The sequence below is a fragment of the Sorex araneus genome, chromosome 5 (assembly GCF_027595985.1).
Source record: "Sorex araneus isolate mSorAra2 chromosome 5, mSorAra2.pri, whole genome shotgun sequence".
Taxonomy (NCBI): Eukaryota; Metazoa; Chordata; class Mammalia; order Eulipotyphla; family Soricidae; genus Sorex; species Sorex araneus.
This window is the reverse complement of record NC_073306.1, coordinates 27,930,821-27,943,882: the sequence shown is the minus strand read 5'-3', so window position 1 is coordinate 27,943,882 and position 13,062 is coordinate 27,930,821. Positions and strand designations below refer to the sequence as shown.

The following is a 13,062-nucleotide window of genomic DNA, read 5'->3' as shown; positions in this document are numbered from 1 at the left end:
ACACCTTAATTGTGCTGCCTCTCTAGTAATATTTTGTATATTTTAGTCTGTTGTGTTAGTCTAATGATTTAAGCAAAGATTGTCAAGTGATGGGAAATTTAAAATTTCTGCAAAAATTAAATTTAATTAGGGGAGAAACAATGAGTAGGGCACTTGCCTTGCACACAGCCAACCCAGGTTTTATCCGCAAAACCCTATATGGTTCCCCAAGTGATCCCTGAGTGCAGAGCCACTAGTAAACCCTGAACACAGACAGATGTGGTCCAAAACCAAACAAACAAAAATTAAATTTATTTAACTATATTTTATCCACTCAAACTTCAGGAAATTAGACAAAATTTGAAGCCCTGGCTTGATCTATAGTTTGCTTTGACTTTGCTATCATTCTAATAATGGATAATTATTCTACCTCAGAAAAGGTATTCCAGGATAGAAAGAAATCCCTTAAGGATGAGAAGAATCAGGATAACACTCAGAAGAGGAAATGCCAGGATTTCTTAGATATTCTCCTTTCCATTCAGGTAAATCACACTAACTTGTGAGTCTCGACATGTATAAGTTTAAGTGTGGGTGTGTGGTGGATAAGAGGGGAGACTAAAGCAAAATTGGTCAACTCAATTCAATAATATTTCGATTGATGGGTTGTATTCACATAACTTGAGGTAAACAATTCTGTAAACTCATCAAATAGAGTCAGGTAAAACTAAATTTTCTGCTAATCTAATAATGGCGATTGTCTTAAAGATCATTTTTCCTTAAATATTTTTCCTACAACCATTTTGATTGGGGCCTCCAATCATCTGCAAACTGACAGTGCATTAAATATATCTGCTGTACATCCTAGGCTGAGAACGTCGAGTGCTGTCCAGATGCTGACCTGCTGTCTGAAGTGAACACATTCCTGCTGTCAGGGCATGACACCACAGCAGGGGGCATCTCTTTGCTCCTCTACCACCTGGCTCTGAATCCTGAGCATCAGGAGAGATGCCGAGAAGAAATCAGGATCATCCTGGGGAATGGGTCTTCCATCACCTGGTGAGACCTGCATCCCTAAATATTTCATTATGGGTCTCCTGTGATTTTTTTTCTCTCTCCTGGTATCTGGACCATAGTGCTTCAGGATATATGTATGTGGGAGAGGCAACATTCTGTTCTTTTCTGGCAAGCCTAAAATTATCTCCTTTATTTTGCAAATGAACCTTATTCATCCATTATTTCCTTGCTCCATCTAGTTTCTAACCAGTGATTCATCTCCTAGTTGTTTCTTTTATTTATTTATTTATTTATTTGCTTTTTGGGTCACACCTGGTGATGCACAGGGGTTACTCCTGGCTCTGCACTCAGGAATCACTCCTGGCGGTGCTCAGGGGACCATATGGGATGCTGGGAATCGAACCCGGGTCGGCCGCGTGCAAGGCAAATGCCCTACCCGCTGTGCTATTGCTCCAGCCCCTAGTTGTTTCTTTTAATCAGGTTCTAGTGTCTGGGAGGTGGGAGCTAGACCCTTAGACTTGCTTGCAGGGCTTGAATGGTAGGCATAAGTGGGACTATCCTTTGAGAATCTCCTTTGAATGAGTATCTAAATCATTTAAACCTCAAAAACTTTTGTGAATAGCTATTAATTTCATTTTTGAGAATTGACTTTGTACTTTGAACATAACACTAAATGAGAGTCTGTTGCTGAGTTAAGCAAATGCAGACTGAGGATAATTTTAATACTGAGGCAGTTAAACACATCAAGATTGGATGTGACCATGTGTGCCTTACGTGTGTTAGCTCTAGTACAAGAGATAGACCCTTTGGCAGTAACAGTAAGGGTGGTGAGACGTGGCCAATGTAGACTTGGGTGGCAGACTCCCAGCCTCATAGGGGGACTCACAAGGCCCTCCTTTGACACTTTAACCACCTCATATAAAGCGAGTAGGAGTTTTCCAAGTGGAAAGTTCCAACTCCGTTTATTAGCACTGGGTATCTCTTACTGTTTTATGAAGCCCAGATTATGGAGTTGTCCCTTGGATATGCATTTTGCAAACATCTGTGACATAAGCCACACTTTACCTTATCAGGGTATTTCATATATCATTAATTTGCAGGTCCAAGGGACTGAAAGATAGAAGGTAACCCAGTCCCATAGGAGAAAAGACAATTTTTCAAATAGAAAGGTTATCTCGGAACATTTGTAAAGGAACATTTGTAACCTCCTTTACAAATGTAACCTCACTTTTTATAAGAAAATGTGACATTTTCTCTGATAAATTAAAGGTCTAAGCACTGGAAGTAATATAGCAGTGAAGGCACATGATAGGGTTCCTCCCCAGCACCGCATAGCTCCCCAAGCATTGGTCAGACAATCTCTAGTGTGTCCTTGGTATTTGCAACACCATGGGATAGGCAGCACCTTGCACTGAACCACCAACCAACCCAGTTGGCTGAGAATTGACAGTGAGGCCCCAGGATCTTCTAAGCACCACTTAGAAGGACCCCCCAAAAAATTAAAGATCTAATATCTAGTACAAAACTCAGAGTTGATTAATCATTTTGTATTCATTTAATTTGAAAATACTGCTTACTACCTCCTGGATTAACTGATATTTTAACCTTAATTGGGGGAGATAAACATGCAACTCAAACTTTGGTTCCTCCTTTCTTTATTTGGCAAATGTGAAATATGAAAATGTTAAGTAAAATATCAGGCAAGAGAACAAAATTCTAGAACCAGAGTACTAGTACAATGGGTAGGATGTTTTCCCTGTACACAATCAATTTCTGTTTGATCTCCCAGAAACCCCATATGGTCCCCACAGCACTTCCAGGATTAATTTCTGAGTGTAGAGCCTGGAATAAGCAGTGAGCACCACTAAGTTTCTTCTTCGAAAAGAGACTGAGAGAGAGAGAGAGAGAACAAAGTCCTAAGGATCCATTAATTGCTGGAGGTGGGGGGTTGAATGAGTGAAACGGCAACAATGTCACAGAAAGTAAAACCAGTTTTTATATTAATATATATGAAAATATATACATATATTGTCATATGGCCTTACATTTCCATCTAATTACATGTATGCCTTCTTCATTAGTTTCTCGAAGTCTATTTTTGCCATGGGATAAAAACCCCTCTCTTCTTTTTCTTAAATATGCAAAGGGGCAGGATACACCAAATTGCTCTCTATTTTCTGGCTCCAAGAAGAAAGAATTCAGAATCAAAATTTCACACCATCAAAAGGCCAAAACCTGCATTCAAAACTAATTAACTGAAGGAGCAAACATAATCAAGATGAAATATATGCAACCATTTTATTGATCCAAACTGACTAGCAAAAATACAAATACATACCTCCTAATTCTCCCCCTTACTCCTGCAGCTGCTTCACATATGCCATAGGGGACAAATTCTTTTCAGCTCTCCGGTGAAATCTTGAGTGACTCTCATGAGTTTCCATATATTTTAACACAAGAAGTGTCTCAGTTCAGTAATAAAACTAATTCAGCATAGTATTAAAAACATCAGTTTCCAGGGGCTGGAGAGATAGCACAGCGGGTAGGGCATTTGCCTTGCACACGGCCGACCCGGGTTCAAATCCCAGCATCCCATATGGTCCCCTGAGCACGGCCAGGGGTGATTCCTGAGTGCAGAGCCAGGAATAACCCCTGTGCATCGCCAGGTGTGACCCAAAAAGCAAAAAAAAAAAAATCAGTTTCCAGCACCAAAGATAGTATAGAGGATATGACATTTGCCTTGCATCTAGTGACCCTGATTCAATCCCCAGAACCCCTTATAGCACCCCCACCCCAAACACTTCCAGGGAGTAGCACTCTTGAGCAAGCAAGCACGCACGCATGCACACACACACACACATACACACACACTTCTTAATCATTTGTAGTATGTCCTTTCCTTTGGGCACAATATTTCTCTGGGTTGGAAACAAGCAGAGGAGACAGAGAAGAGGCAAGTGCTGGTGTCTTCTTACTCACCGGCTCCTCCTCACTCAATAGCTGCAGTGTCTGGCCCTTCCAGAAAAGATCCTGGGAGGAAGAGAAGATGAAAAGAAAGAGGTTCGTGATCTGGCTGTGGAAACTGCCTGGCCAGTCAGTGCAGCCTTTTAGTGTCCTTGGGTGTATCTTGGGTTGCTTGGTGATTCCCTCTAGGAGCTTTGCAGTGGTCATGCCTGGGTCAGGGTCATTCAAACAGACTCAGGAGCTTGTCTTCCACTGCCCCCTGGCCCTGAGGACATGCTGCACATTCTTGGCTCAGCCCTGCTCTTCTCCTCTGATTTCTGAAAGACATGAGTCTTCCTCATAGTCTTGTGCTCCATAAAATCTATAGGGTGCATGTCAGGTGATCTTGAAGCCCTTCTTAGCTTAAGATGAAGGCAAATGCCCCATTCTCCATGGCACTCTGGCATTCCAACAAATCTCTTTAGAGGATTATTTTTCTCCTCACCAAAGTCTTAAGCCTCTCCTCTTCCATTCCTATCCTTTCTTTACATATTCTTGATTTATATCATGGACTCAAGATTTCAAAAGTGGTTTTCAGAACCCCCCTCAGTGAATCCTTAGCCAAAGGTGCTTCCCAGTTTAGCCCCTCACTTTATAATGAGGACATTGTAAACTCTTTGGTTCTTCTTCCTCTGGACCTCAGGTGATCTAGAGGCAAAGAGTCTCATTAACATTCTCAAATGGAAATCAACTGGCAAAAGAGCTTAACCTGAGGATAAGATGTACCAAGAATAAACATCAAATAAGAAAAGATAAACATCATCCTTCTGAACTGGCTTTGGAAACTGAGTTCCCTCTGGCCCTCCCTTATCCTCACAGGGACCAGTTGAGTGAGCTGTCGTACACCACAATGTGTATCCAGGAGAGTCTCCGACTGGCCCCTCCAGTCCCGTCTGTTTCCAGAGAACTCAGCAAGCCCATTACCTTCCCTGATGGACGCTCCTTGCCTGCAGGTCACTGCTTTCTCTTCTTAAGCATTTCCTAGAGACTTGGGAGTCTTGGGGCCACCATATCCAACACCAGTAGGGTTCTCCATTCTTGAAGAAGGCAAAAGATCATCTGAAGGTCCACTCCCTAAGGCAGGAACCTGCAAACATGTCAGTGGCCATGCTCTGATCAAAGTTGAGAGACTTTCTTGCAGGCATAGACAATTCCCAAAGCCCCAATCTCCAGAATCCAACTCCTGGGTTTCTTTCCCTGTGGGATATAGTTTCTAAGATGAGCTGATTTTAACACCCAGGTGAGACTTTATAGCAAGTCAGAATTAGGGTCTTCTTTTAGAAGGACACAACATAGATGTTGACTTGATCACCTAAATATCACCCTTAAGCATGGACGGCACTTTGCAGTGTAGAGAGGACTTCCCAATACATTCTTGAATTCTACCCATCCCTTTGAGATTTTCTCTTAGTGGAAACTTAGTACTTCAAAACTTATACAAAACTTATACAGTTTTAAAGCAATTTCAAATATTTTTTGGTGCAGCCAAAACCCCACTTGGGACCCCCAAAGTGTAGAGCTAGAACTCCCATGAAGTCTGCACCTGGAGTCCAAGGCTCTTCAGAGAAACCCTGGGTTTAGAGAAGAGTAAGTGGATGGCGGAGTAGTCACCTGAGACCCTCTTCATCTTCTGACTCTGATTTCCAGTAATTCTTGCCCCTGGAAACTAGCCAATAAGACCGCTAGTAGCAAATATCAATAGTCTGCCACTTCCTTTGACTTTTTTTAACAGATCAAAAATTAGTTTACCAGAATTATCCCTGCCAACCAAAAATCCTTGAATTTTCCTATCCTTTTTTTTAATTCCCGAACCACACAAATATTTGCAGCTACTCCCCACCTAGAGCTACATGATAATTCTATCTTAAACACAATAATTCTCAGTTCTCATCTTATGAAAACTAGCTGTATATAGTGGGTGTATTGTGTTGAATTAAGAGACATCTAAGGAAGAAGGTAGAAAAAAATGCAAGCATAGTGCCGATAGCTCCCTAATAAAATCCCATGTGTTACCAAAATCATTGCTTTGAAAACTAAGATGCCTCTACACCTCATCTTCTGTCAGCTACAGCACACTGAGCTTTGCCAGCTTATTTCCCTCAGGGAGATAACCAAAGGGCTATCTTTGCATGCTTTGCATGCCGGCAATCTGAGTTTGATCCCCAGCACTACCTGGTTTGCTAAGCAATATACCATGAGTTGCCCTAAACACCACCAAGTATAGTATGACCCAAAATTTAAAAATAAATTTTAAATTTTAAATACCCAAAACACCAAAACCACCAGAGCCAACAGTACTGTAACCATGCAACCCAAATTAGAATAATAAAACTTAAATTGTTCCTATTAAGAAGTAGGCAAAGGGGTGGGAGGGAAACTGGGTTCAGTGAAAAAGGGATGATGATGCTAGTAGTAGGATTGCACTTATCTACCTGAAACTCTATTAAGGACAGCTTTTTAAAAGACAGTGCCTAATTTAAAAACTTGAAATTTTTTTTTAAAAAAGAAAATACTGAAGAGCCATGTAGAAGTAGCACAAAATTTTCTCTTTTTCATCCAGTCTCATTTTTTTTCCTTTTTCAGGAATAACTGTGGTTCTCAGTATTTGGGGTCTTCACCACAATCCTGCCATCTGGGATGATCCAAAGGTACAACTGTCTTAGATGTAAGCCCATCAGAGAATTAGTGTTGTGCAATTCTCTCTTGTTACATCTGTGTGAAAGAGTCTAAACAGTTCAGCAAATTACACAAAGCCAGCAAAACTAAATCCTGTGACCAAAAGTGTGAAACTGTTCATGGAGCAAAAATTTTCTTTTCCCTTTACTTCTACCTCACCTTTGCCTTGATTGACCAGAGTAGCACAATGCCACGCAGTCTGTTCTAAATTGTCACTGTCTATACTTCAGTCATATATCTTGCAAGTTTTATCTAGCATTTACTTAGCCAGGAGTGGGCTGTCAATGTAGGCATTGAAGCAACTCAAACTCTCTTTTGCCAGATATAACAATCCATTCTGGCAGGAGACCGAGGGGAATAGTGCAGTGGCTTAGAACACCTCCTTTGCAAGCGTATGGTCACAAGTTCATATCCCCTGTGTCTTACATATGTAATGCACAATCCTTGATTTGCTTTTTGAGCCTGGCAGCCCTCTACTCTCAGTGCTGCAAGCAATTCTGGCTGCACAAAATCAGGTATGTGTGAGCACTACAAAAAAAAAGAGTTACAACCCCCAATGAGTTACTGCAATTAAAAGGGGAAAAAAGGTTGTATGAGAGCTAGCTCCAGGAAACCTCTGGTAAGTATGTCTGTGAGCACCATGTAACTTATATACCTCAACTGAGGGTATACCCCAGAAAGCATGTTGCAAGATCTGCAGCCCAAGGAGTGCAAACTCAAGGAGCATCATGGCCAAGTGTGCAAAGCATAGCAACCTAATGTGCCACCCACAGCGAGCTAAAACTGTGCAAACACCATCACCAGGTATGTGGGAAAGCAACAACAATACTGAAAGGAAGAGGCGGAAGGGACTTTTTTTCAAAGACATCTAAAGGAGGTAATAGAAAAATATAGGCATATGGATGATTTTGATAAAGATTTTGGCAAGATGGAGGCTTCCTAAAGGAACTATGTATGGAGGTCTATGTAGGGTTTAGAATAAAGCAAAATAGTGCAAATAACCGCTTGTGTTTACCATTCTTAGGCCTTATGGGACACAGAGAAAGACTCACAAAACAGGGAGATTACTGCTGGAAAGGTCACCCAAGAGGACTGTGATCCTCAGTGGACCATGCAACCAATCTGGCACAGCCTGGGATGAAAGGGTTCAGGAAATAAATTCCCCAATGCCCTCTCCCTCTCTCCAGATCTGCAGTCCATGCCTTTTATTGGCCAAGCCAAATAGGAAACTACAGAAGTCAGCTTCTGCCCCAAGAGAAGGGAAGGGACAGAGGATCTGAGAGGCCAAGATGTGTGAACTCCTGATTCAATTTTCTTGAAACTCTGGGCATGCAAAACTATCTGAATACTTCCCTTTACGTAAGCTGCTAGGATTTAAAATCTGTGACATGTAACAAGAGGTTGGGCAGCGTGTCTGGGTGTATTCTTACCTCCAAACTGAAAATGTTACTGCTATTATGGTGTTACTCTGTGTGTGAGTGTGTGTGTATGTGTGCATGTACACACAAACACACACACACACTTACTTTTCCCTTACTTAGTCTGGAGATAGATTCATCAATTAGATGCCAGACAGGATCTGCCTATTGGGAGTGACACAGGCCGGTATGCTAGTTATTTCCCACATCTGGTTATTGAACACTTGAAATGTGGCTTGTCTGAATGAAGATATGCTGGAAATGCAAAATACATATTGGATTTTGAAGAAACATTTTGAAAGAAACATTTGAAGAAACAAAATATTTCTCTTATAATTGTTTGTATTGAGTGCATTAGAACTGATAATAGTTTTCTATTAAGTAAGTTCTATTAAAATTAATTTTACCTCTTCAAATTGTTGCTACAGAACACTTGAAAGTACTTATGTGGCTCACAGTAGATTTCTGTGGATCAAGTTCCTAAGCAGGAACTTCAGAAATGTGTTAATGGGCATGGGGTTTCTCTCGTTTCAGGTCTTTAACCCCTTGAGGTTCTCTCCAGAGAATTCTGATCAGAGACATTCCCACTCCTTCTTACCTTTCTCAGGGGGACCTAGGTAAGGACAAATTGAAAACTGAAACTGTTGAATATACCAAACAGTTGTTCCCACTAGCCCCTTTGTTCTATAGATTCTCCCTGGACACCCTGTCTTCCTTTTATTTTTTTTAACCTAGAACTGGTATTTTTTAGGAAACTGGTCACTGGTGGTGGTGCTCCAGGTGTTAAGCATGAAATCACTGTTTCTAAAATATATTTTTATTATTTGGGAGCCACACCCAACGGTGCTCAGGGTTTACTCCTGGCTCTGCACTGACTCTTGAGCATCCCTGGGTGTGCTCCTCCTCAAAAAAAAAATAATAATAATAATGAATGAGGGCGAGCACACGCGCACCGGTGAAGGTCAGTGGGGTTTGCACTCCGGCAAGTGTACCTGCGGCGGGACCTGGTCGCGTCCGTCCTTGATGGCGATGCCCGTCCTGGCCTCAGCTCCAAACCCTGTCCTCCAGATCCGGCGTTGCTGGAGGCTCGCAGGTCCCCTCCATGCCACCTCCGCCGTTGCCCGGGGAAACGCGGCAGTCGCGTTTCCTGTATTCTTTCGAATCCACCCAAGCGTAGGTCTTGGTGCCTCTTTAAACACTGGAAGGTCCCACTAGTCTCACCAAAACTAATCACTTCTAATGTACCCAAATCTCAGAGCCACTCCCCCATGCAAACTGAAGATCAATGCAGCCCCCCAACACAGTAAAGACAGTTTTTCCCCCAAATTTCAACTTTAGTGAGGTATAATTTACATTTAAAATTTTAATATGCTTAAAGAAAAATTGTGGTGATTTGAGATACAGTGATGTACACACACTATGAAATGATTCTCCATATAATTAATTAATACTGGTGTTTACCTTCTTTTATTTTCTTTTTACAAGAGAAATTTTAAGTTCTATTTTCTTAACAGTTATGCATGCACCACTGCAGTCTTGCCAATCGTGGTCAGCATGTTTTACATTAGGTTCATTAGGCAACGCAATTCTAAAAGAAACTACAACTGCCCCCCTATTTAGGGAGGATGTGAACTTGCAGCCTCCTGCTCATGTATTGCAGGACACAACTACAGACACAAAATAACTCTACAGTTCAACAATTTTATGGCATTTAGTGTGAAAATACTGCTTTAGGGGCCAGAGCAATGGTATAGCAGAGAGAGCACTTACCCTACATTCCGACAACCTGGGTTCAATTCCTAGCATCCCATATATTGTCCCCCAAGCCCATTAGGAGTGGTCCCTGAGCACAGAGCCAGGAGTAAGCCCTGAGCACTGCTGGGCCTGGCCAAAAAAAGAAAAGAAAAGAAAATACTGCTCTACCATCCACTGTGTTACTCTATTATCTCAAGAAAGGAAAGTCTTCCCAGTTCTCAAGCCTTTCTCCCCTCCCCTCGCCCCACATCTGCAGGAGCTGCATCGGGCAGCACCTTGCCATGATGACATTGAAGGTGGCTGTTGCCTTGATTCTGCTCCGCTTCAGATTGACTCCAGACCTCACCAGACCGCTTGTCGTTTTGCCCCAGATCATCCTCAAGCCTCAAAATGGGGTCCACTTGCATCTGCAGAAGCTTCCCAACTGTTAGAGGCCAGGATACTCTAATGATTGAATCTTTTTGTTGTTGCTTCAAAGTGAAATTACGTCTAATGAGAAGAATCAAGGTACGGTGGGATGAGCAGATGGGTGGATTCTCAATGGAGCAAACGCTATCCCAGATAAGATCCAAGCTCACCTAAATCTGTTCTGGAAAAGGTTAAGAGAGATTCCAGATCTCTGAAAAGTTCTGTCTGAGAAGATCCTGGTTGCTATTACTCCTACCAAGAAGTTTTTGTAGGCCATATATTTTCTTTTAGGACACATATATATATACATCTATATATGTGTGTATAGTGTGTATATGCATATATTACCATATATATTAAGCCTTGGACATGCAAGACATATGCTATACCTCTAAGTTACATTCCTGACCTTTTTTCTATGGTAGTTTTCATTTTATATAAGTAACAGGTAAAATATGCTTACTATCAAAGAATACAAAAAAAATGCATGTAGAGGGCCAACATGTTGGAGCACAAGCTGTACATGCAGGTCTGGGTTCAATACGGCACCACACGGCTTCTTTAGCACTGAGAGCAACACTGGAGCACAAAGCAGGGAGTACTTTGGGCCAGAGAGATAATACAGTGGGTAAGGCACTTGCCTCCCATGTGGCTGAATCAGGTTCAATCCTCAGCATCCCATATGGTCCCCCCAGCACCCTTGAGTATATAGCCATGAGTAACCCCTGAGCATCACTGGGTGTAGCCCCAAAATAACAACAAAAAACAGCAAGTAGATCCCGAGCACTTCAGGGTGTGACCCAGAACAGGAAGATAAATATACAGAGCCAGAGAGATAGTCCAGTGAATAGGGCACTTGCCTTACATGTGGTTCACCTGGTTCAATCCCCAGCACTACATATGTTCTTCTAAACATCACCAGGAGTGATCCCTGAGCACAGAACCAAGCGTAAACTCTGAGCAACTGCCTAATGTGGCCAAAAACTCCCCCAATTTTTTTATAAACTAATTAAAATTTAAAGTATATGAAATAAAAAAGTAAAAGTCTCACTTCACATAACCCATAGCTTCCTCCCCTGATTGATCTAGCTGTTTTTCCTAAAAACGGAAGTTTGGTGTGTATTCTTTCAGACTTTCTCAAATGTACATATTCTTATAGGTATGTATTCTTATAGACATGTCACTTCATATTGTTCTTGCCTCATCACTTAATAAAGATACATCTCATTACTAACCATGGCTTTACCATTCTCTAATATGTTATGTAATATAATTTATTTATTACTTTTCTAGTATTTGTCATCTAAGTTGTTCTATACAAAGTACTTACTTTATTTTTGTTTTGTCATCTGTGATCTGTATATCATATTTTTGCTTTTTTGGGTCACACCCAGCAATGCACAGGGGTCACTCCTGGCTCTGCACTCAGGAATCACCCCTGGTGATGCTCAGGGGACCATATGGGATGCTGGGAATCGAACCCATGTCGGCCGCTTGCAAGGCAAACACCCTAACCACTGTGCTATCGCTCCAGCCCCTGTATATCATTTTTTCCCTATGGAGTTCATTGTCTATTTTGTTGCAGGGGGTGTGGGGACAGCCCACCTGGCAGTTCTCAGGGCTTACTCCCGGCTCTGTACTCAGGGTGAGCCTTATGGAGTGCCAGGGATCAGACCCAGGTGGACCACATGCAAGGCAAATGCTCTACCAGCTGTAATATCACTCCTACCCTGTCTTTTTCTTTTTGACTCATATGAGGTTTTTTGGTTACCTGATTGCAACTTTCATTTGTAATTTCTCCCACTGTTCTGTTTTTTAAAAACTGTATGGTGTCTGTTATCATGTCACCTTTCCATTTTTAGAAATGTGTGAACCTTGTTATCATTTCTTACTTTTTTGTCGTGGATTTTTAAAACACTTATTTAGGACATTATAAGATAATTGATATGTTTCCTGAGTGCTAAATCCTCTTGTGAAGCCTGAACAAGAATGTCTCAATGATTTCCAGCTTTTGTACAGCACAGGAAGCAACAAAAAAGTGAAAACTCAACCTATAAAGTGGGAGAAAACACTTACAAACTATCAGATAAAGGTTAAATATACAAATTACATAAAGTATTCTTACAGTTCAATTGCAAAAAAGCAATCTTATGTTTTGTTGTTTTTGTTGTTGTTGTTGTTGTTGTTGGACCACACCTGGCAATGTTCAGGGATAACTCCTCCTCTGCACCCAGAAATTACTCCTGGTGGGGATCAGAGAACTATGTGGGGTGCCAGGGATCAAAGCCAGGTCTGTTGCATATGAGGCAACACCCTACCTGCTGTACTAGCACTCTAGCCCACAACCTAAATTTTAAACAAGCAAAGCAAAGATAGTAAGCATTGGTGAGCATGTAAACAAAATGAAATCCTTATCACTATTAGTGAAATTTTAACTGGTGAAGCCCTACGAAAACATATAGGACCACCATATAGCCCAGAATTTCCATTTATGCATGTAAAAAAAAAACAAAAAAAAAGGTGGAGGAGGAGGAGGAGGAGGTGGAGGAAGAAGAAGAAGAAGAAGAAGAAGAAGAAGAAGAAGAAGAAGAAGAAGAAGAAGAAGAAGAAGAAGAAGAAGAAGAAGAAGAAGAAGAAGAAGAGGAAGAGGAAGAGGAAGAAGAAGAAGAAGAGGAAGAGGAAGAGGAAGAGGAAGAGGAAGAAGAAGAAGAAGAAGAAGAAGAAGAAGAAGAAGAAGAAGAAGAAGAAGAAGAAGAAGAAGAAGAAGAAGAAGAAGAAAAGAAGGAGGGAAGGAGGGGAAGAAGGGAAG

The 13,062-nt window shown here is 41.5% G+C and overlaps 1 protein-coding gene across 1 annotated transcript in view; it reads left to right on the top strand.

Moving 5' to 3' along the window:
• LOC101550807 (cytochrome P450 4X1) overlaps positions 1-12,743 on the top strand; it is a 50,106-nt gene extending 37,363 nt beyond the window's left edge. The window contains exons 7-12 of the mRNA XM_055138984.1: positions 415-521; positions 845-1,035; positions 4,816-4,949; positions 6,580-6,644; positions 8,625-8,707; positions 10,102-12,743. Coding sequence (XP_054994959.1) covers positions 415-521; positions 845-1,035; positions 4,816-4,949; positions 6,580-6,644; positions 8,625-8,707; positions 10,102-10,276 — 755 coding nt within the window. The 3' untranslated portion in view covers positions 10,277-12,743. The remainder of the gene's footprint in view (positions 1-414; positions 522-844; positions 1,036-4,815; positions 4,950-6,579; positions 6,645-8,624; positions 8,708-10,101) is intronic.
• The last annotated feature ends 319 nt before the right edge of the window (positions 12,744-13,062 follow it).